Here is a 23,636-nt window from a genome sequence, read left to right on the forward strand (position 1 = left end):
GTCCCTGCTCCTGAGCGTAGCGTAGCCTTGGGGATGCAGGACCCCTGTAGTTACCTGTATTCATCGTTGCTGAAGCTGTTTAATCTCACGTGAATGGAATAGTCTGATATACACACTACAGAAGCAAGGACTGGTAGGAACACACTGTCACTTTTAAGACAATCAGATGCAGGTGTTTTGTATAGGCCATGTGATGTGCGATCCGTTGGGGCATTGTACAGGTATTGTGTATAACCCGGGTGATGATATACGCACAGCATTCTACAGGTATCCCTTATAACACACCAGATGCATAGCCTTACAGCATTCTACAAGTAGCCATTATAACTCATATGATGCACCACCTGTACAGCATTCTACAAGCGGCTTATGTAATCCATATGATGCACCATCTGTACACCATTCTACAAGCGGCTTATGTAATCCATATGATGCACCACCTGTACACCATTCTACAAGCGGCTCATGTAACCCATATGATGCACCATCTGCAAGCGGTCTACAGGTGGCCATTCTGTGACTCAGCTCATAAAGCGGCTGTAAAGTGTTGTGGAGAAAGTGCGCAAGTTTCGTAACGACGGGGAGGCACGCTGTGTGTTAAGGGAACGTGCCACACACACACGAGCTATAGGGAAACCTCTCTATACGGTAGTGAAGGTGCGCACTGTGTGGTATGGGGGTGAAGGCACCACAGGGCTCTGACAGTCGCTCCGGGATGTGGTGGTGTGGGTTTTGATGTGGAGGTGGCGAGGTGTTGTTTCGGATGTTCTGTGGGAGAATTTATGACTGGTAGTCGGTTTTGATGTTTTATGCATACACGTAAACACGCGCGCGTGACACACACACACACACACACACACACACACACACACACACACACACCAGCCTAAACCAGGTGTGTGTATGTGTGTGTGTGTGTGCGAGTTAACATATCTATGTGTATATTTATTCATGTGTATATATTTTTTGTTTATATTTGAAATCTCGTCCAATTTTATGGGAAGATGATGATAGTGAAGATGACCTGATGAGAGAGCCAGCTTACTGAAAACACCAAAGATTATAATGAAGATATGACTTAACGAGTCAGATTACGTGGATTATGAAGGAGATGACTTACTGAAATCCGGATTAGTTAAGACACCTAATTTATAAGTTGACTGGAGAAATTTCGTCTCCCTCCCACTCTATGGCGACAGTGACTTATATACAGTAACTTACACACTGGTTCAAAGGAATTAAGTTTTCCGTTTCCAGTTCCTTAACTACGTTATGTACCGTCTTGATTTCTCTGTGTTGCACCTATCTGTACCGCTACGCTCTCTCTCTCTCTCTCTCTCTCTCTCTCTCTCTCTCTCTCTCTCTCTCTCTCTCTCTCTCTCTCTCTCTCTCTCTCTCTCTCTCTCTCTTCAGTTGCACTCTGTACCTGTACCTCTCCTTCAAGAGATACTGTATTTATACCATTCCTGAAACATGTACTGTACCCAGTGGAATGTGACCCACACGTTGTGTTCTGAGTAAGGTGGCTCAGAGACACGTCGTCAATAAAAAAAAGGGGAAAAAAGTTCACCTTGAATTATATACCCAGAAGTTTGGACCTTGGTGGCCGGGCACGAGCTTTCTATATATGTCTTTCAAGATACATTATGTATGTGTTGACCACCGCACATGAAACTACGTGTCAACACTGGTGTGTGTGTGTGTGTGTGTCATATAGATACTTGACACTCGCCTTAGACTCTGTTGTTTGTTGAAACAAACCTGCTATGAAAGGAAGAAAAGGAAAGGTCTCACGATTACAGAGAGAGAGAGAAGCAACACACACACACACACACACACACACACACACACACACACATACACACACACACACACACACACACACACTGGCGTGACCTTAACCCACACGAGTGGGCAAGTTTGTGAGCGACAAAAAAAACGTATGAAGCTGACTCCCTGGAGGCCGCTCTATGTAAATAGATCCTCCCATGTCCCGGACAGCCCCAGTGATGTACTCGCACAGACAAAACAACCAGGGAAGGACCAATGAAGATAACAATATTCGGCAACCATTAGATAAAAAAAAAGATAAAAGAAAGAAGAGATTAGATAAGACAACTCGTATAACACTCTTGAAGTATAAAAGTATAAAGCGTAAAGTCAACACTGGCTGACGCCGACCTCCTCCTCACGAAGAGCGAGAGAGAGAGAGAGAGAGACAAAGAGATTAATGACATACCTTCTCTACATTGCGACTGGTCTCGTGTAGACCTGAGCAACTCCCAAGCGAGGGCAGCCACTCGACGGAAACATTATCGCAAGAAATACTTAATCATCCCCCGGTAGGCTTCCAGGTCATGGTTGAAGACACTTACAACATGAGATATTTCTAACGTCTCTCCTCATGAAAGTGAGAGTGTTACTCTATCACCCTCTCATCCCCTCCCTCCAGACAAGGGAGGTACATGACGTGGGAACCTAAGGGCAGCAAGCACTGGCATGGCAATGTCTCTGTTTTTCTTCTGTCTCCCTGCAGCAAATAGAACCGATCTTCAAGTACATCTGTAAGCCTCTCTCTCAAGCATCACCACTTAAGAAAGTGTCGCTTGGTCAGCTTACTCTACTCCCTGCATATATATATATATATATATATATATATATATATATATATATATATATATATATATATATATATATATATATATATGAATATATATATATATATATATATATATATATATATATATATATATATATATATATATATATATATATATATATATTAACCCAATCCAAAATGAAAGTGTTCAGAGTAATGTATCATTGAACCTCGTCTATTGCTAGTGCTGATAAATGTCACTATGTCAGTAATATGAATCACTACATCAAAAAATGACTTCAGACTTCTCTGTTCGTGAGTCTGTTTGTTCAGACTTTAAATCGGGCGTTTGAAAGGTCTGATTAATGCCATGTATCTTCCTTTTTTTTTTTCCTTAAATTCAAAGATTCTGGGCAGGGTCAAGAGCACCATCAACTTTCTCCTAACACATACGAACACTTACATGATGAGAATCACGTAGCGAGCACAAAAATGTTCTCAGATGAGGAGATGGTACGGCGAACACTGGAGTCAAGCATATCTAAGTAGGGAAGTGGGCCGACCAGTTCCAGACCCCAAGCGTCATATATGAGAAGGAGGGAAGAGAGGGGGAGGAAGGAATTCATGACCCCAAGCATATGAAAGGAGGGAGGTCGATGAGTTCCTGACTGCAAGCATGTCATTTAAGAAGAGGTGTCCGACATGTTCTTGGCCCAAGCATGTCATCATGAGGGGGAAGTGGGTCCACGATATTCAAAGCCAAAAGTCTACTATCACTTTTCGAAGAGGAACACAACCTGTACAAAGTTCAATGTTCGTGTAAGACGACATGATGTATCATTCAATGTCTCCCCACAGATGAGCATCGTTTATCACATTGTGTTTTCTCTTGCCAATGGAGAGTAGAGTAACCCCTTCCCTCCAGACAACCACATCATGATAGACAAAAGGAGAGTGTCATTCACACAAACACATTTGCATTTGACCGTGTGATCTTACTGATAACCTTTTCATGCACTTGCGGATAACCTCGTCAAGTTATGGATGAATCTTATCATTCCCTTGCAAACACCCTCGTCGATCTGCTGTCAGTGCGGTGAGTTTATTGTGCACCCAACGCTCATCCATTGAGTGGTAGCAGAACCGGGTTACTCAGGTCACAAAGAATTTTTGTCAGACCCCAGTGGGCAGATAATGATTACAATAAACTGTTACTAAGTTGGTTTCTCATACAGACTAGATGCAAAAAAGTGGATATAATCTTAATATTTCAGGTATCTTGTTATTAACAATGTGTTATGCTATTTCTCGCAGGATTTATTCAGACCTATCCTTAAAAAGCTCTAATTGCTCACTGTCTTGAGACAGTGTTCTATTTTGTGTCCGGACATTTGGCCCTGAACTTTATAATCTAGCATTTACAGCATCTTGTAATCTGCTGATCTTATTGCTCTCTCCATATACATATTCTACTTCATACGTTTCACTGTAATGGAAAATGCCTCTACTTGTGTCTGTCTAATACTCATTTGTTTGCTTCGAGGAGGTCTGTTAGTTCCTTCCAAATTACAGTTTTAGTATTTCTGATTGACGAACCAATGTTTTTTTCATCAGCTTCCTTACCAAATAAAGCACCACCTTCGTCATGCTCCCGAAGGCCTATATAAGGTGGGGTCCATAGCATTTTTAGTTGAATCCCTTCGATGAAAATATCTGATTATCTGTCACTGGCTTCAGAGACTAACGTATTACATTCTGATCTCATGGTGTTTAGGACGAGTTCAAGTGTCTGTGGTGGTGATTTCTACGACCTCGAACCCACCTTGTCCCTCCAGCTGGAGGCCCTGGTCGTTGACGCGGTGGCCCAGTAGCGTCGCGTGTTTCACAACGGGAAACTGAGCAACAGTGGACATCCTTCATCACTGTTACAAGTCAGTGCCAGTGAGGCAAGCGGAGCCGCCGGTACTACATTTCGTCTCAGGAAAATCTTAAGGGCAATGGAGATCAGAGAAAGTTGAACACCACCTCCAACACTGCCTATGAAACTGTCTATGGAGTCGGGGTTTACTTAAACATCATATGATCTGATTAATGATAAAATGGTCAAAATTATGAAGCATATTTCAAAAGCTGTCATATGATGTATAATCAAAGTTATACTTTTCTAGGGCCTGGTGAGGTTAGGGAGGGGGGTTGTGAGCATGTGAATGGAGTTACACATTTCAAAACCACGACTCGGGGAGAGTTAGCCACACGTAATTACGTGAAAGTAATGCGTGGTTAGACGGCTCAGATTTAGCTTCATGAATCGACTCGAAAGTACCTGTAGTAGGCTAGCTCAGGTTGCTTACCTTGCTAGAGCTGCCCTTTCGCATACTCCAACACCTAACTGTCTCTAGGTCCCGTGCTGGCAGATGCAGTCTATAAGAAATTACTACATATTTTTTTTTTTGTAACATTATGAACAGACTGGCTAACAACGTTCTCTTTAGTAGACGGGTTGGATAGCCTTGTTATCTCACTGTAAGTACATAGGTTTGATCGAGTCGATGCCTCATTGTAGTATATGGATTTGGGTAGTCTTGTTACCTCACTGTAGTATACGGTCTATATGTAGTCTGGATCTGTGAATGATCTCGCTATACCTCTTACATTTAACAGGTCTTACAGTGTCTATAAGAGTTGTTGTTTACGAATAGAACAGCGTCGTAGTAACATCTTCAGAGTCTACAGATGCGGATAGACGGACGACGCTCGAGGGTCGGAGGGAAATGATTGCTGAGGAGGCATAGCAGCAGACACAGCCGTAAGGCACGAGCCACAAACGTTAATGATACTTTCTCCCTCTGGCTGTGTTGCTCCGCATGGTGAGCAGCAGCAGATGCTCCTCTCTGCAGGCATCACCAGCGTGACGCAAGTAATGCCGCTCTCGATTTCCTTTTTCCACGTTGGCTGAGACGACCCAGGCGACTGAATGCTCTCATCAAGGCCATCTCATTTACACCATGTATATATGTATGTGTATATATTTACCCAGTTTATCGACTAGCCCCTGTGAGAGGATGAACGGCTAGGATCACTGTGGACCGGCTATCGTGACCATTAGTTCTCAGACGTTCGAAGCCATGTGAATAAAGGAGTCTCGTAATATCAACTTTCTGTCGTTCATTACACAGGACTCTTCGTCAATTCACCACCCATTCACAATTCAATACAAATTGCATACCTCATAACACGCCATGTTACTGTTATTTGTTAACAATGCTCAAATTGTATAATTTCGTCACATCTTCGTGGCAACAATGGATACAGAGTTTATCAACATGATATATACATGCAAGTCATCTTTGAAATTAAGAGGTTGCTTGTAGACAGATACAAGAACAAACCATTATCGCATGTTGCCTCGGAATAAAGCGTAGACCACAGGCATCTACAAGCGTCATGCATCTAACTCCTTCATTCAGGTCAAGACGCCCACAAACCACAAAGATTCATGGGTAAACTTGCGGTGTGATGTACCCGTTTCTTGCCAGCCATGCTCCTTCCTTGTAGTCAAGGAGCACAGGTGACATTTCCTGTTCGAATCATACTTTTAGAAAGGAAGAGGCAAGATGTGGGTGAGGGTTACTGTGGGGTGAGGCTTTGAAGGGCAACGGGTCGCGTGTGCTCGCCAGAATGGGGCCGCGTGTACTCGCCAGAATTCGAAATGACGAGGCTTATTATGCTCCTGGGTGAGTAATGTACCTGTAAGGGTCATGTAGGTGTTGTAGGATGGAAGAGAGTGTCTCTGCCAGATAAGACTTGCGCTGTTTGATACTGGTATGATCTGTCATTAGTCTCCTGAACCACCGTACCGGTGACGTTAAAAGAGAGCGGAAATATCATTGTAAATACCACACATGCCATTTCGTCGTAAATGCTGTTTGCTTAAGACATGACGACATGGTCACGTTATGTCACTCAAGGAAATAAAGACGTGATGGTAATAGATAACCCTTCGACAAAAAAAAAAAAAAAAAGAAATTGGCACATGAGAGATAATGATTTATACTTGTATGACACTAGGTAATATCATGCTCTTTATTTCTCTGACTGGTGTGATAGTCTGTTTGGTAGCGATATACGAATCTGAAGACGAGATTGTCGTAAGATATTGTATACACCAGTTTAGTCTGTCTGTCTGTCTGTCCAAGTGATTCACTGTCCCTAAGTTGAGTCAGTATCTCTCAGGTGAATCACTGTCTCTCAGGTGATTCACTGGTGGTTCTTAAGCGATTCAGAGTCTCTCAGCGGATCGATGCTGTCGTTTATGTCTAGACGAACACGAAAATAACTGACCTTGCAACACCTGGCGTTTCTGAGCCGAACAATGTATAAATAGAAGTAGTTCAACAGCACTTACTCTGAGAGCCCGTGGCACAAGAACCCCAGTCTTGTGCAGAGGTTTTGTAGGCTGTACAGAACACTTACTCTTGACAGTAATAATTTGGCTCACCAGCCATCAGGGAGTTGTACTTGACCAGCAGACGGCGCTGAAGGAAAGTGAAAGCTTGGAGTGCTAGATTCGTGTCCAGCAACACTTCAGGAGATAGGATGCAAACTGCCTGATGAGTGATTGTTTCCTCTTCAATCAAAATACTTTGAATTATCTCTCAACACACACACACACACACACACACACACACACACACACACACACACACACACACACATGCACAGAGACCTTAACACGAAATCAAGCAAGAAACTTGTTAAAAAAAAGAAGAAAATTAGTATTCTTATTGAAATAAGAGTAGGGGATGAATGGTATAAAGTGAATGATGAGACTGTAAATGCGGACAGCATACAAAAGTATAAGAACTTGTGTGGTAACAGAGAAAGTTCCAAAGATTGGTCCCTATGAGTGGAGTATTCCCTCCCCTTTACAGTACAAATAAGTAATTTAAGTAATTACGCACATACATGCTTTTATCACTAGTCTGTTTTTTAATGCACATTTCTTTTTAATGTCTTAAACTAGGACTGTACCGAGAACAACAAGACTGTACTTACTGAAGTTAATGATCAGTTTCCTCTTCGTTAAGGAGCCACGTCAAGACCACTATGTTGTTTTGCAATTATCTTAGTGTGCGATGCTACAGAGTGGTACTTGAAAGCTTCTGTTCTTTTCTTTCTACTCGGAAGTATATCGGAACACTGTCACACTTCCTGTGTTGCGTTGCTCATTCTTTAAATAATTTATATATATTTGGTAATACCAAAAAATTTTGAATATACAAACTTAAAAGCCACATTCAACTTTTAGAAAAATGTTAGCATCTTTCACATATATTTTGCTTTCCCTATGCACACACTTCCACTTTTAAACGCACTCTGTGAGTTTTTTTTGTAAGCTGACCCCCCACAGATGTAAGCAATATTATTACTGGAAAATTGTGAGCATTTACAGCGAGTTCAGGTTTATGTTGGATGACTGGACTGTTAAGTACCAGCAGTGGAGAGTGAGGCAAAACGACCACCGACCCGTCAGGTGACGGAAACTTCACTGACAACGAATCCGCCGCCACCACCACCGCCAGGCTTCCCCAGCAGACCCACCCTCAGCTCTCGCGGAAAAAGTTGCGTCAGCGACCTTCACAGACATGGACGCTGGAATCAGGTAGTGTTACGTGTGTGTGTGTGCGACCCTGATGGAGGAGACCTGCTCGGGCGGGTGAAGGTTAAGTAGGTTCAAAAGACAGTATAAGGTCGAGCGATAACATTCCCGTAGACAAAACCCCGGGTCGCTTACACGCCTCAGAAAGGTTGACTAGGCTTGTGTCTCGAGCGGAAGAACATAAAGCTATTACCTGAGAATTTGAGGCGACACATCATTCCTCCTTTGTGAAGATATATAAATATGCTTATGTGCCCTTTTTTCATTAGAATGTCATTCATCTTAACACACACACACACACACACACACACACACACACACACACACACACACACACACACACACACACATATATACGTATGTGTGTATGTGTGTGAGAGAGGATCACACTAGCACGTACTTTTGACTGATGTGTTCAACGTAAGTATAATCGCATTTCAGCAGTTCTAATGGTTTATTGAACTTTACAATACACTACACGTTTCACAGAAGAAGAAAAAACACGCCTCGTTAAAGTGCACACAATTCACGAAATTTCAACACCCACCACAAACGCACTGACCAGTCGCTGGACTCGCTTACTGCCATGTCTGATCTGAGACTTAACCTCGACCGTTACACTAGGATAAGGATGGCGAAGTGAGGTCAGGAAAGGTTTAATGAGGTCATTAAAAGGGCGGGTGTGGGGATGGGGGGGAATGAATGTCGTGGGTGACCTGGGTGACGAGGTGTGTGTTCAGTTACCATTTTTTTTTGTTGTTGTTTATGCTCTCCAGTTCTGATGGTTCATTCATAATGATTTGGTTCCTGACGGGATGAGCTTTGAAGTTACTTTGGGATAGGCTAGAGTTATTGATATAAGCAATTAGGATGGATGCAGTGTGTGTGTGTGTGTGTGTGTGTGTGTGTGTGTGTGTGTGTGTGTGTGTGTGTGTGTGTGTCTGTGTGAGCTGCATAATCCGTTACCCAGGTCACCCACCATTCCTCTTCCTTCCTCCTAGTTAGTCCACTCACTTGCTTTGACCTCTTTCCGCCGCCCTTTGTCCCTCGGTCTCTGCTCAGACATGGCGGTAAGAAGATCTACTGGTTCCGCTTGTTTTGTGTTGAGTGTTGAAACTTTGCCAATTGTTTACACTTGATGAGGCGGATTTCTTTCGTGAAACATGTTAGTTTCACATGGAAACTAGGTGTCAACATCACAAACTGGTGTGACCATGTTATATGTATATAAGTCACGTACCCGTTTATCCACCTGCCCCATGGGGAGGCTGAACACCTGGGCTGGGTGTGGGCCGACTGCTGCGCTAAGGATTCGAGCCCGTGCTGGCTTATGGTCAGTAACACCAGCGAGGCCCCTGTGTGTGTGTGTGTGTGTGTGTGTGTGTGTGTGTGTGTGTGTGTGTGAGTGAGTTTAAGGTGGAATTGGGGTTGGTAACATAGCATTACTTCGAGCATAACGTTTTCGGTGGAATGGGAGGTCGAGGGGCCATGCCACATCACCACCAGGTGAGTGGAGGAGCCAGTGTCACAACCATGGGGCTAATTCTGTGCCAGGGGCGAGCTGAGCAGTTGGGCAATCAGACACGAGTGAGGGCCAGGACCATCAGGTCCCCATGCAGCTACGTCTGCAGTAGGAACAAAATCTAAGTCATTCAACTGTTTGTGCATAATGATGATGAATTACTGATTAAATTCATCTTTCTCGTGACCAGGAGAGCCAGAGCATTTCGAAATTTGTTTAAATGGAGACGGGTCAGTGGGATTTTTGTTTCGAATCTCCTAGTCATGTTTGAACAAAACCGCGAAATCATCCAACTGGCGAAGGTCAGTGTGGAATGAAACAATAGAATATGGTGAAAGTCTTTGCAAGTTTGGAACCATATTGTTATCCTTCATTTTCAACAGAATCGGCGATGCCTGTGTCAGATATTTTCCCTGACCCGTATCTGGAAAAAAATATCTCATGATCTGTATCTATTTCGTTACGCGGCGCAAAGGAAGCTAACAGACTTTGCAATGTTGCAAAAATTTTGCTGTTAAAAAGAAAAAGTGAACAGGACGTAGCGAGGTTATTGTGTAGGTCATGTCAAGGTTCATATCCTTGGATAAGGAAGTGAAATATTAAGAGGCACTTAGTTTCTGGACTACAAGACCAGTTTTGCCACTGTAAAACATATGTTTTTATGCAATCATATATATTATTTCACCTTAATTATCAGAAAAGTAGTTGAGGGTTTTCTGTAGCACATGTTAACAGAGAATATGAAAATATTTCGATAAACAATTACAAACAGACAGACTTTAAGTACAAAGTAGCCACATTTCCATCTTCTAGAAGGAACACAAACAGCTAAAGAAAGAGACCTAATAAAGAAAATGTATGAGAGGGACGTAAGAATGAAAATGTGTTTAATTCACCGTGATTAACAAATGTATTTCAATTTTAGCTTCCCAGGGTTGGCTTATTCTACATCTACAGTATACTTTCCTGTAATCATCAGAATAAATCGGAAAGTTGTTCTTATTGATACTTTTAAGAATAGGCTGTAAACTAACCCAGTTGGAGTTGATGGTCTAGAGTAGACAAGTTCTCTGTAGTACCCACCAGATCTTCATTGTGAGGTGTAATAGCACGTTGCCTGCACTCAGCACTAGTGAACTGGCACGTCCCTGTCTTGCAGATCTGCTCTGAAACAAACCATTTCAAAGCAGGTGGCCAGAAACCCTGTTCCACCTGGGTCTTCTACACGAGAGACCCATTCAGAGGGATTGTATAGAGGCTCCCCAGTCTTTCTTGATGTCATCTGCCGCTTTCTCCCCGATCATGATGACAGCAGCGTTAGTGTTGCCAGATGCGACCACCGGCATGATAGAGGCGTCCACAACGCGCAGTCCAGATACGCCTCTCACCCTGGGTGATCAGATTGCAAAAGGTTTATCAGTGGGGCTTCCTGCAGATGTGTAGATGTCAGTGTGCTTCGAACCCGTATGGTTTTCCATATCGATTTACTGTATATTAAGGAAATATAACATACATACATAGGCAAAGTGGATGTGTCTGGTAAGGTGCTTGGGAGAGTGATAACTGAGACGGTGGCAGCATGCACAGAGCATGAGCCTAGGGAGGAGCAATGTAGCTTTACGAGTGGTAGACGTGTGGACCAGATGTTTGCTTTAAAAATCTTACGTGAGAAAAACTAGGAAGAGGAGATGGATTTAAATCCAGCTTTTATGGTCATGGAGAAAGCGTGTAATAGGGATTGACAGATGCTTTGTGGATGGTGCTACGGTGTTGGTTGGGGTGGGGATGGAGGGTTGAGAGACTATAAGTTGCAGAGGAGCTTCTTTCGGAGAGTATGGCGAGTGTGAGGGGTGGAGGCACTAGTGTTCCAAGTGAAGATGAGTCTTCTACGAGGATGCCTGACGGTGAAGGAGGTGAATACGAGGGTCTTGAGCAGAAGAGCTGGTCTACAGTATGTAAGGGGTGAGGGTGCCTGGGAAGTGGGTCGGGTTCTGTTTGCAGATGACGCTGCCCTGATGGCAGATTCAAGAGAGAAATTCCTGAGGCTCGCTTCTTAGATGGGAGTGTGTGTGAAGAACTGAGATGAGAGCTAACGTGAATGAAGTAAAGGAATGAGAAGTACCAGAGGGGCGAGAAAGGGTAGGTTAAGTAAGAGGTTTAAGGGAGAGAACTTGAAGGAATTGGAGTGTTTTAGGTAACTAGGAGTTGACACGGCAGCAGAAGGAACAATGGAAGCTGAACTAGATCATTGGTTGGATAAGGAAATAATCGACAACCTGTTCACATCTCACATTAGTTCAAAACCAGAATCTGCTTCTCAGGTTGGTCGCCGCACCTGAAGGAACAAAGATATAACAGAGAAGGTCCAGAGGAGGGCAACATAGACGGCACAGGAATCAAAATAGCTGAGGGGCAACATAGACGGCACAGGAATCAAAATAGCTAAGGAGCAACATAGCCGGCACAGTAATCAAAATAGCTGAGGGGCAACATAGACGGCACAGGAATCAAAATAGCTAAGGGGCAACATAGACGGCACAGGAATCAAAATAGCTGAGGGGCAACATAGACGGCACAGGAATCAAAATAGCTGAGGGGCAACATAGACGGCACAGGAATCAAAATAGCTAAGGAGCAACTTAGCCGGCACAGTAATCAAAATAGCTGAGGGGCAACATAGACGGCACAGGAATCAAAATAGCTAAGGGGCAACATAGACGGCACAGGAATCAAAATAGCTGATTTGCAGGTCAAGGATAGAGCCCTTAAATTGCCCACCACCTAAGATAAGGTTGAGTGGCAGTCTAATCACATACCATTAAATTTTACATTAGCTTGATGGTATAGATAGTGCCCCGTACTTCGAAGATGCGAGGATACAACAACTAGCGGCCAAAACATGAAACTTAAGAGAGAAACATGTTAGAGAGGGTGTAATGAGGTACCTTTATAGTAAATAACATTGGACGAATGGAATGAAGTGAATGATGAGTAGATCCGTACAGCATACGTACGTGATTTTTGAAAGGTCGTATGAGAGTAGACGTGATTGAAGAGATGCGAAACTCTCTCCTCACACACAACAAATAGGTAGTCACACACACACACACACACACCACACGCACACACACCAAAAATGGACTCTTCTCGATATGTCAGAATACCTCAGGGTATGGTCGACGACAGACAGGGGATCAGAGGACGGTCCCATCTTGCACGAGCCAGCAGGATGATAGGCCGAGCTGACCATATGACGGATATAGCAGGACCAGTAGCTGTCAGAGCCTGGCGCCTCACGCTCGCACCCCGGCAGTACCTTCACGTGAGGCACGTTAACATAGAAGTAAAAAATGCGTCGTTATCATATCACATACTTGTCGTAATTAGCATATAATCAAACCTGAAGTTATCATATCACATATTTTTGTTATAATCAAGATATAATTATGCATTGGAATTAATTTTCGCGTTGTACTCCCACTTGACAGTCACTGTGTGTAATAACAGACTGAATTATACAGTTACATATTTCAGTTACGGGTTTTATAGTTATTTTAAGAGTATGAGTTGTATGATTTGATGGTGGTTGTGCTCCTGTGTCTACCATATCTACCAGACAACTACCATACCTGGTCGTGGAACCTGGCGCCGTGCTCTTCCCTCAGCGCCGACGTGTTTCCAACTGACAGGGCAAACCTGATGCCTGCGGAAACCCAGAGACACTTATACTGGTGGCAAAGTTGATCATGTCACATGGTATACACGTATACTAAGAGGCATTTCATAGTGAGGAATATTTGGGACTGGGGAAGTCAAGGGGCATTGTTCGCTTTTAGAAGTACAATTCTTACCATACTGCAACATATCTTGCCAAGTAGGCCTTCGAGATGCCGTGATATGAAAAGGCTTTAATTCACTGATCACCACCGGTTGAAAATTAGTGCCTTTTCTGAATTTACGTTCGTTTATTTTTACCTAATGATCTTTTAGTTTTACAGTACGATACACCGTTAAAAGATCTTTTAGTTTTACAGTACGATACACCGTTAAAAGATATTTTAGTTTTACAATACGATACACCGTTAAAAGATATTTTAGTTTTACAATACGATACACCGTTAAAAGATATTTTAGTTTTACAATACGATACACCGTTAAAAGATATTTTTTTTTCTATATTTTCTGGGGGAAATGGCAGCATGGAAAAGTGTACAATCTCATATTTTTCTAATGCTTGTTCGATTTGTATACAGGCTCCAAGACACTTTAGCTCTCGAAAGTCATAATGATATTAACGTTAAAGTTAACAAGTGTACCAGGTATTAACAGAAGAATATTGATGGTTAGGGTCGTTACCTCTGATCAACGCAGTCACGTCATCAGGATGACTGAGGTAGTTCGGGTCAATTAGAGGAGGATCCTTAGGGCGACGTGATCTCAGCCGGATGGTTCCCCGACTCTTGGGGCGCAGCAGTGCAGGGTAGATGCTCATCCCCTCCTGACCCTTGATCGACTTGAAGTACGTCTTGAAGAGCTGGTGGTCGAACCAGAGGGCTTGGGCATTAGGCAGAGACCTTGACATGTTGCAGGTTAATGATGTGGGTGGAAGATAGTGCTACAGGGATAGACTGTGGGCGAATAGACGTGGATGGGGTGGATTGTGTAAGGATAGACTAAAGTGGTGTTGATCAGCGGTTTTCTATCCTACGCTTCCATGAATACGACTCATATGATTCGACCCATGACCCATGAATATGACTTCAAATTTCTGATAAACTCTTGATGAGGAACGGCAGTCAGATTAAGTAGGAAATGATGCATGCTAATACATTCTAGCTACAGTATCTAAACCCTTAAAGAAAACTGGTAATAAACTTACTTAATTAAGACGGATGCGATTACATGTTTTTTATCATTCGTTTTGAACTTGTTTCATGTATTTTAGATAAAGATTTGTCCTTGTAAAAGGATAGATATCGATGTTCATTTTTCCCTTTGATTTCTTAAAACGTACCAGCGTCGAAGAGGAACCCTCATCAAAGCATGACGTATCCAGAATGTCTAGCTCCCAGTAGTCTTAGAAACGTTGGTGTAGATTATTGAGGTGTAGCTTGGATGATTAGAGATAGCAAGGGTGATGTGAATGATTAGAGGTAGCAAGGGTGGTGTGAATGATTAGAGATAGCAAAGTGGTGTGAATGATTAGAGATAGTAAGGGTGATGTGAATGATTAGAGAAAGCAAGGGTGATGTGAATGATTAGAGATAGCAAGGGTGGTGCGAATGATTAGAGATAGCAAGGGTGATGTGAATGATTAGAGATAGCAAGGGTGATGTGAATGATTAGAGATAGCAAGGGTGGTGCGAATGATTAGAGATAGCAAGGGTGATGTGAATGATTAGAGAAAGCAAGGGTGGTGTGAATGATTAGAGATAGTAAGGGTGATGTGAATGATTAGAGATAGCAAGGGTGATGTGAATGATTAGAGATAGCAAGGGTGGTGCGAATGATTAGAGATAGCAAGGGTGATGTGAATGATTAGAGAAAGCAAGGGTGGTGTGAATGATTAGAGATAGTAAGGGTGATGTGAATGATTAGAGATAGCAAGGGTGATGTGAATGATTAGAAATAGCAATGGTGGTGTGAATGGTGTAGAGTAAGAGCTGCAGATGGTGGAGAAATAGACGGGGCCAGTGTATATCAAACAAAAAGATATATTACTATTTTTCTTGCTCGTTTCTGGAAAAAAAAAAGTTTCTTCAGTTTAAAGAAAATAGAAAATCTTTGAGATCTTACATCTCTCCTGAAGCCAGCAGCGCTGGCGAGGGTCAGGCCGTAGTCGAGGGCGAGCGTCAGGGAGGAGAAGAGGTACTCCACCTCGGGCCACAGTGGATCGCCCTCCGCCGCCGGGCTCCAGGCCACCACTTCGATGCCAACGGGTGAAGTCAGCGGACCTGCGGAGGACGAGTTCTGTACCAATAACTCTGACGAATGGAAAAACGGAAACTAATCGACTACAGTTGCTCAGAAATTGTAGTTATGAGGCGACCAGAGTGTGTGTGCTATAACTGCCTGTTAGTCTTTGCATGTTAGCAATGTCTTCTCTCAGATGTAGACACAGTCCTAACGAGAGAGGTCGCGCGCCCGGGGCCTCTTGTGGGCCTTGAAGAAGGGGGATGAATGACATTGATAATGTAACTAATTAAATTACAGAAAATGTAATTAATAGATTAATTTTCATAAGGGCTATCATCCGTAGGTGTCTTTCCTGTTACGAGGGACACCTTCTCCAGGTAGGCTACATGCCAACTCTCTACCCCAAGTTCTGCGTCGGCTCATTGCGGCTCAATGTTAAACAACGTATCCATGTGGTTCTGACGACGCACGAGATCGAAGGCAGCAATGGGCAGATTTCTAGACATGAAATCCCGCGTAGACACGATGGGCAAGTGACACATTTTTCGGACGTTCAAAATGATAAAATGAATTCACCTTGATTATTGTGGACATAGTTCTTAATGTGACTGGGGCTCGCTAGACGAAGTAGGTTGCTGGAGACGCCCTTGTTTAGCGTCCAGGTAAGCCCGAAGACAGCCAGGTGATCCTGTAGGTTCTCACCCACGCCGGGAAGGTCCTGTACCACGGGAATCTGAAGGAGAAAGTGGGTGACACTGAACGTACTGGAACCGAATCATACACATCCGCGCCATCATGTGATCTTTTGTTTTAAGCTTTTGGAATTCTTAACCAATCAGTAATTTTTTTTCTCTCGGTTCTTTTCACCGTATGACACATCCAAATTAGTTCTGCCCTAACCCAAGTTAGATGAAGAAGTACCTGGTGAACGCAACAAACTCCCACATGTGTGTCTCTGTGTTTAGATTCGCCGAGACTAAGTCTGGCACGAGCTCTTGTCTTGGTGTGCCACTACTGGCACAAGTCAGGTGTGTGTGTGTTCTCAGGGTGCCATTAGTGGCACAGGTTGTATGTGTGGTCTCAGGATACCATTACTGGCACATAGTGGGCCCACTGTGTCTGTGAATATATAGGTCCATACAGGGGGACGTGTGTGTGTGTGTGTGTGTGTGTGTGTGTGTGTGTGTGTGTGTGTGTGTGTGTGAGTGTTGTGTCTGACATTTTGGAAATGCCTTTTGTAGTATTTTGCAAGTATTAACAGTTAGAACTCTGCTGCTGACGCCCATAGATTAGCCACACCTTATCCAAGTCGTTTATAGATTCTCCACACTTCAGCCTTGTCGTTTGGATATGCGCTATGCACCTTAGCCTACCAAGGGCCCATGTCTTTAGAGAGCCTGTCCTCCTCTATTCCCACTAACGCCCGTGGCGTAGAGTTAAAATATATAAAGCAGCTCACGCCGTGTTGTCGTAGGTGTTGTGCTGGCCCGACGCCAGACACCATCAGCAACTGTGGGGATCCAACCACTCCTGCAGACACAACCACCTCGCGTCGCGCCAGAACCGTCCGCACCTGCAGGAAATGTCACAGACGTCATGGATATCGAGGAAAAGCCTGAAGATCACCTTTTGTTTTCATCTTCGTCCTCAACTGCAGGAAATGTCAGGGATTTTACAGTGTTGCCATAGATACTGGGAAAGCCTGATGGTCACCTCGTCTTCACCTCCAAATGAAGTAAATGAATATGGATGTTTGAAGAACATTTAACCTTTGGAGTGAGGGCAGGTCACATAAATGGATTTCTGGGAATGTGATTAGGTCCAATGAGAGCCATTGAGATTGCAAGCATGTTAAGTAAATTGGTGATACCATGGTCCGGTCATATGGATGGGTCATTCTTAGAGTGTCATCAGGTCGCATTAGGGAGGTCAACCATAGCCTGTGGTCAGCGGTTGCGGTCCACGTCTTAGTAAGCTTTACATACCTCTCCATGGTGTTCAAAGCGGACTCCAATTGCTCTTTTGTTCTCTCCAAACAGTATCTGTAAAACAGGAGCATTCATTACTGATTTTAAGTCTTCCCTTCAAGCTTTTTTTTATAGAAAACTATTCATAAGTTACGTTCTCTTTAATTTCTTTTTGGTTTTGTTTTGTTTATCCTAATATCTCTCTTGGGCTTTATGGTCTTTCATTTATGTACATTTTTTGTCTCATCAAAGTACGAAAAATAGGTATTTTAGTTATCCTAATTTCTTTGTCATTGTGTTTGTTGTTAACCGCATTAGTTCTGAGTATCTAACTGCCAGCACTGGTGACCTGAGCACGAGTACAAGCCTGAAAGAAATTTAGACACTGCCTCAGTTAAATCATTTCTAAAGATTGCATGTCACCCGACCAGGTAACTTAAAACCAAATGCAAACATTGAGGGTGATTTGCAAGAATCCAATCTTGTCATGGCGAGGATTGCGTCCTCTTTATCATTTTTGCCTTATTATTTTCGGCATCTTTGTTGTTAGGAAGTCATCAAGAAGGGAGTCAAGTGACAGTATGGTTGAAGAGATAGTTACACCGTTTGGGAAGATGGATGAACTTCGTGAAGAAGCAGTTGTAGGTTTGGGATAATGCAGGTAATGCTGCCATGGACAAACTGTAGTGTGTATGCTTGTATCATTTTGTTTTTTGAGTGTAGTAGAACAATCGGATGATAAACTACCAGACAATTCAACTCCAACTCAAAACGGAGAGAGAATGGATTTGAGGTGATTTTCTTTTTTTTCTGTTGGACTGTTTCTGTGTTCCACTATACTTGTAGAGAATCTGATACTTAAGGATGGACTTAATGGTTTGTGTTACTATTGTTTGTTTCTTCTAGGTTTTCCCCGGCACTTGACGCAACAGCAGGGCTTTTGTCAGTCCTGATGGGAGGATCCGAAGCTTCGAGCTTATTACAATGTGTCATTATCTTCCTACGTCGTGTCACATGTTATTAGAGTTATTTTCATTATATTACCATATTCTTTTTCGTATTATATATGTCTTCTAATGCAGGAAATATATAGTTCAGAATTAGTATGAAGTCTGGAACAATGTTGTTGGTTTCGAACTGGCGATGGTTCGACTTTGCTGTTTCGAATAAGAAGTTATGTCGTGGTGGTTTGTAGCTCATACAGTGTGTGTCGAGCGAGCAGTGGTTAAGGTAATTCTGTTGTTATATATATACGTTTTCTATTTTATATCTGTGTACATAATGTACGTAGTTTGCCCCATGTTTTATAGTAGACTGGTTAGTTGGTCATTTGAGGCAATGTTGAAATATTTATATGGCGACTTGTTAGTTGGTCATTTGAGGCAATGTTGGAATATTTATTTGGTGTAAGTATCGTGCATTTCATGGTTAATCTGCTCCGGTGAGACATCTCCATTTGTGAATTACTATTTGAAATTTAGGGGATTTGTTTAGATTGCTTGTTGTGATCAATCCCTAAGGTTGTAGATTTGCGCAGTTTCATCCATAAATAGAAATGAAGATTAGGAATGATTGAATGCAATGGAAAAAATATGTCCACAACGAATATATTTAGGAGATAGGTGACACCCGAGTGTGATGATTATAAACTATGTATGACGAGTATTCCTGGGTTACGAGTAATACCTAGGAGACGAGTGTGGCTGGGTAACAAGTATGTGAGTAAACGAGTACCTAAGAGACGAGTGTGGCTGGGTAACAAGTATGTGAGTAAACGAGCACCTAGGAGACGAGTGTGGCTTGGTAACAAGTATGTGAGTAAACGAGTACCTAGGAGACGAGTGTGGCTTGGTAACAAGTATGTGAGTAAACGAGTACCTAGGAGACGAGTGTGGCTTGGTAACAAGTATGTGAGTAAACGAGTACCTAGGAGACGAGTGTGGCTTGGTAACAAGTATGTGAGTAAACGAGTACACCTGAGTGAGGGGTATACCTGGGTGACGTGGGAGTTGAAGGCAACGTGCAAGTTGGGGCGGGAGGAGGAGGCTGGCTGAATGTACGTCACAGCTGTGGATCCCCGACGGCCGTCCCGCGTCGTCAGGTCAGGGATGGTGAAACCTGAGTTAGCCATAAATCAAGAATTGTAAGTCACGTCACTTGGACTGTGAGATTACACGTAGTGTTCAAGGGCATTAGGATCTGAGAGCGAGTTCGCTCTGCAAAGGGGACTCCTTGAGGCGAGTCTTCTACATAGTCATGATTGAAGTATTTGCTATACCCCAGACGAACAAGCGAGAACATGCACTGTGTAGTTTATAAGTACAACTTCAATCGTTCTCTTCTCGTTTACTTCCAAAAAACACACTTGAGACGTTCCTCAAACGAATTCGAAATGAGTTCTTCATTGTTTGTTGAAGTTTACATGGTTAGTATCGTTGTTAACTAAGAATTTATCTATTTAAGCATGCACAGTGTATTACCCCTAGAGGCAAGAGACATTGTTAAAAACCTTCCACTTCATAGAAAGTATGTATGAATGGCTTTCTAAAGGTTATAATTATGTAAAAGTGGAACATTTTACACTACCATTCTTTAACATACAGGTGAAATTGTGATGAAAGTCTTTTTTTGCAAGTTAGTATGAAATGTTTAGATTATTTGTGTTGCTAATTCAGTGTTCGCCTACTGACCCTATTTCCTCGCATTCTTTTTTTTTCTTACAAGCATTACATGTCGTAACTCTGTCGTCAGAGTCACACTTTTCTGTATCATTCCATTAAACATTCCCATCCGTCTGTGTTGAAAGAACCTGGTATTCTCTTTATATCTGTTTAGTCACCACTTTTTTCAAGTTACAAATAACCAACTATGTAGCTACTGTTACCTCGTACTTAATAGTAATGATTACATGTTTAGTATTTACAATTACCTGCTTTGGTAGTTATAATCCCTTACCTCATGATTACAATCTACCTGTTATGTATCATAAGTTTCTCGTCTCTCAGAGCCAAAACGTTTCCATAATCCTCTACATCTTTTCTCACTGTCGAGACCCCGGGTGCATCAGTACCTACCTATCTGCTCCGGTCCATTGGCATCGATGACGTCGTAGCCCAACTGCAGCCCTGCCCTAAGGATGGCGTTGGTGACGGGTGCTCCCCATGTCTTGTCCTCCACCACCAGTGGGCCGCCTCGCCCATGGTACTGCGATGCTGCTTATACATAATGTGAGTTTTAAGTACACATACGTTGCTATAATGTAAAGTTGCGGAGAGACAGCGCGAGTTACCACCGTGTTGTTGTGTGGGATGGAGAGAGTAAAGTGTGTTTGTAGACTGGTTATCACAGGTCACGTATGGGTGAGAAAGGAATACAGCAACCAAAGACAGGGAAAAAATTATATTATTCACGGACATCGTGATTCCAGGTATATTTTAGAATGAATTATGAATAAGTACGAATAAATGAATAAATTTGTTAAAGCTGGACACGACTCCTGCAGCTGCTGTAACCATTAACTCCTGCCTGTGAGTGTTGCTGTGCAGCAGCTGCAGTCACCATCCACCCACCTGTCTGGATATTACGGGTTCCTCTGTAGTCCTCAGCTTTCCTGAAGTACTTCAGTACGTCCCTGTAGCTCCAGCCTGGGTTCCCCATCGTCTCCCAGTTGTCGTAGTCTCTCCTGTTGCCACGGACATAGAGAAGCCAGTTTATGGTAGAAGTACCGCCCAAGACTCGCCCAAGGGGAAAATGGCCCGTCTGTAGAGTAAAAATATAAACTGTAATGATAATCAATACGTTACATGATCACCATTCATTGTATGTATTCAGCCATTAACATTATATTTTTACTAATGATCATTCGCATCCAGGAAGCAAACCAATGTTAGAGTTATTTTTCTTTCCAGTTCGTCTCTGCATGTAAAACGTTACTACTATCCTGTCCATCACGGGCCTGTAGCCCTACTGCGCAGCTTACATGGTTCACAAAGCCACGCAGTCCGTGTTTCTGCGGTACAGTTCTGTAATTCCAGTCCACGTCGGATCCTAGTAGGGCAATGTTGTAGGCTGGAACCGTACTCTCCGGCGGCGGGGGTCCTCCAGCCTCGAGTAGCAACACTTGCCAACTGCTCACCTCCGCCAGTCTTGCTGCTACCACGCCACCGGCAGACCCGGACCCCACTGCAGGAAAAAGCACGATTTTTCGGTGCTGGCTGCCTAACATAGTGCAGTCCACACATGCAATGCTACCTACTACTGCCCTCATTCGTGTAAGTGTACTGTAATCTTCGTACATATTCATATGTGGTATGTTGTAGTACCATTCAAGAGGCAGCCAAAAATGTTATCACTTATGGTATGTTATTTATTCTTTAAACGGTGACACCTTGTATGAATTACAGGCTACACATTGTCCCAATACGAGCGAATCCTTGTTTATTACTTGCTCTTTTAGATATACGTAAAATTCTAAGGCTTCCTATCCGAATATCCGCTGAACGTTATTCAATCACCGGTGTATTAGTCAGTTCCTGTAATTTACTGCTTGACCGTCTAAGCTGAACGAGGCCTTGTTTACGGAAGGAAAATAGTATGTAACTTGACGCTATACGTATCAATATCTGGATTTTTAATTTAATAAGTACCGACACACCATACTAGGCTAGGCTAGGTAGGTGGCGACACCGAGACTTACCGACGATAAAGTCATACTGACGCAGCAGTGAGTTTGAAGCGTCGTAATCGTGCTTCCCGGCCCCTCGGAGCATCGCCAGCACCAGTAACCGCAGCAATGTACTGGGGATTCCCTGTGTTAGCCTACTTAGTTGCACTACCATGTTGGCTACGTTGTCTGGCCGTGGTTGTTTGTACGTCCGACAGCGCGCAGCGCCTCGCAGATAGAAATGTTCTTTCACTAATCCAAGCGGGTACACTCTGAGCAAGCAGCCTCCTCACGTTAACCCTGCACAGCTCACGGGTGCAGCGGGACTGGTTACGTTTACGTATGATAGTCTCTTTACACCTTTGGAGTCACTGATTCTGATGGGGAAAAAAAACAAACTGTAACTGACGGTAAAAACTAAACAAAAGAACTGGATTGCATTTAAAGTCTTTCACTTGAGTGGCTTTTTTTCCCCTATATCTTTGATTTCTTGTCATGCTTGGCAAATACACTGGAAAGGTCTTATCTTCCGTGTATGTAATACTTATCATAACATAGGAAGTGAGAAAGGGCCTTCAGCTCCGGATGATGTGATTTCCAATAGAACTGGAGGAAGACCTTCATTTGAAACCATGGAAGGGACACCTCCAGCTTACGTTGGAAGAGGGATTTTTCACCCTAAATTGGGAAATGGTAGACGGAACTACAGTACGAGATGAAGAGGTGGCCTTCATTGGAGAGGATACCTTCAGTATAAGGTGGGGAAGGAACATCTAGTATAAGGTGGGAAGGAGACCCTCAGCTTCATTTGGGAAAAGGACTGAAAGCATGAAATTAGAGGAGGAACCCGTAACAAGTTGTAGAGACCTCCAGCCCGAGTTGGAAAGGAGAACCATCTGAGGTAGTTTGTCGTGTGATCCCTGGCATCTATTGGAAAGAGAACCTGAATCCTAATTTGACGGGAAGGAAACTTATCCATAAACTGGAGACAGGAACTCCAGCCGGAGATAGATATCCAGCATGGACTATAAAAAGGTAAACTCGAATGTAAGTTGTAAGGGGTAACCTTAAGTACAAGTTAAGATGAAGCAACACCATCATAAGGTGGGAAGGAGAACTTCTTAATAATACGTAAAGGAACCTTTATCATGAGATAGAGGAGAATACCTTCATAACTATTTGATGTTAAGGACCTTCACTATGAATTAACGAAGGGAACCTACGGCATTAATTAGAATCAAGAACTTTACCCAAAAGATGACTACAGCATGAGCTCTCTGAAAGACCCTGCTCGAGCCGAGTAAGTGGGA

The 23,636-nt window shown here is 43.1% G+C and overlaps 2 protein-coding genes across 2 annotated transcripts in view; both read right to left on the bottom strand.

Annotated features, from left to right (window-relative positions):
* The window catches only part of LOC139760909 (glucose dehydrogenase [FAD, quinone]-like), a 25,258-nt gene extending 17,094 nt beyond the window's left edge, over positions 1-8,164 (bottom strand). Inside the window, exon 1 of the mRNA XM_071684682.1 lies at positions 7,655-8,164. The gene's annotated coding sequence lies outside the window, so the exon portion shown is untranslated. The remainder of the gene's footprint in view (positions 1-7,654) is intronic.
* Positions 8,165-10,666: 2,502 nt separating this feature from the next.
* LOC139760908 (glucose dehydrogenase [FAD, quinone]-like) lies at positions 10,667-22,768 on the bottom strand. The gene is made up of 13 exons (XM_071684681.1): positions 22,360-22,768; positions 21,643-21,845; positions 21,233-21,422; positions 20,738-20,875; positions 19,657-19,781; positions 17,682-17,738; positions 17,156-17,269; positions 16,273-16,429; positions 15,577-15,734; positions 14,137-14,314; positions 13,410-13,483; positions 12,945-13,096; positions 10,667-11,169 (listed from the first exon to the last, which is right to left on the bottom strand). The coding sequence occupies exons 1-13, from the start codon at positions 22,499-22,501 to the stop codon at positions 11,019-11,021; spliced, it is 1,839 nt and encodes a 612-aa protein (XP_071540782.1). The 5' UTR covers positions 22,502-22,768; the 3' UTR covers positions 10,667-11,018.
* Positions 22,769-23,636: the final 868 nt, after the last annotated feature.

This window comes from Panulirus ornatus, chromosome 38 (assembly GCF_036320965.1).
Source record: "Panulirus ornatus isolate Po-2019 chromosome 38, ASM3632096v1, whole genome shotgun sequence".
In the NCBI taxonomy this organism is placed as follows: Eukaryota; Metazoa; Arthropoda; class Malacostraca; order Decapoda; family Palinuridae; genus Panulirus; species Panulirus ornatus.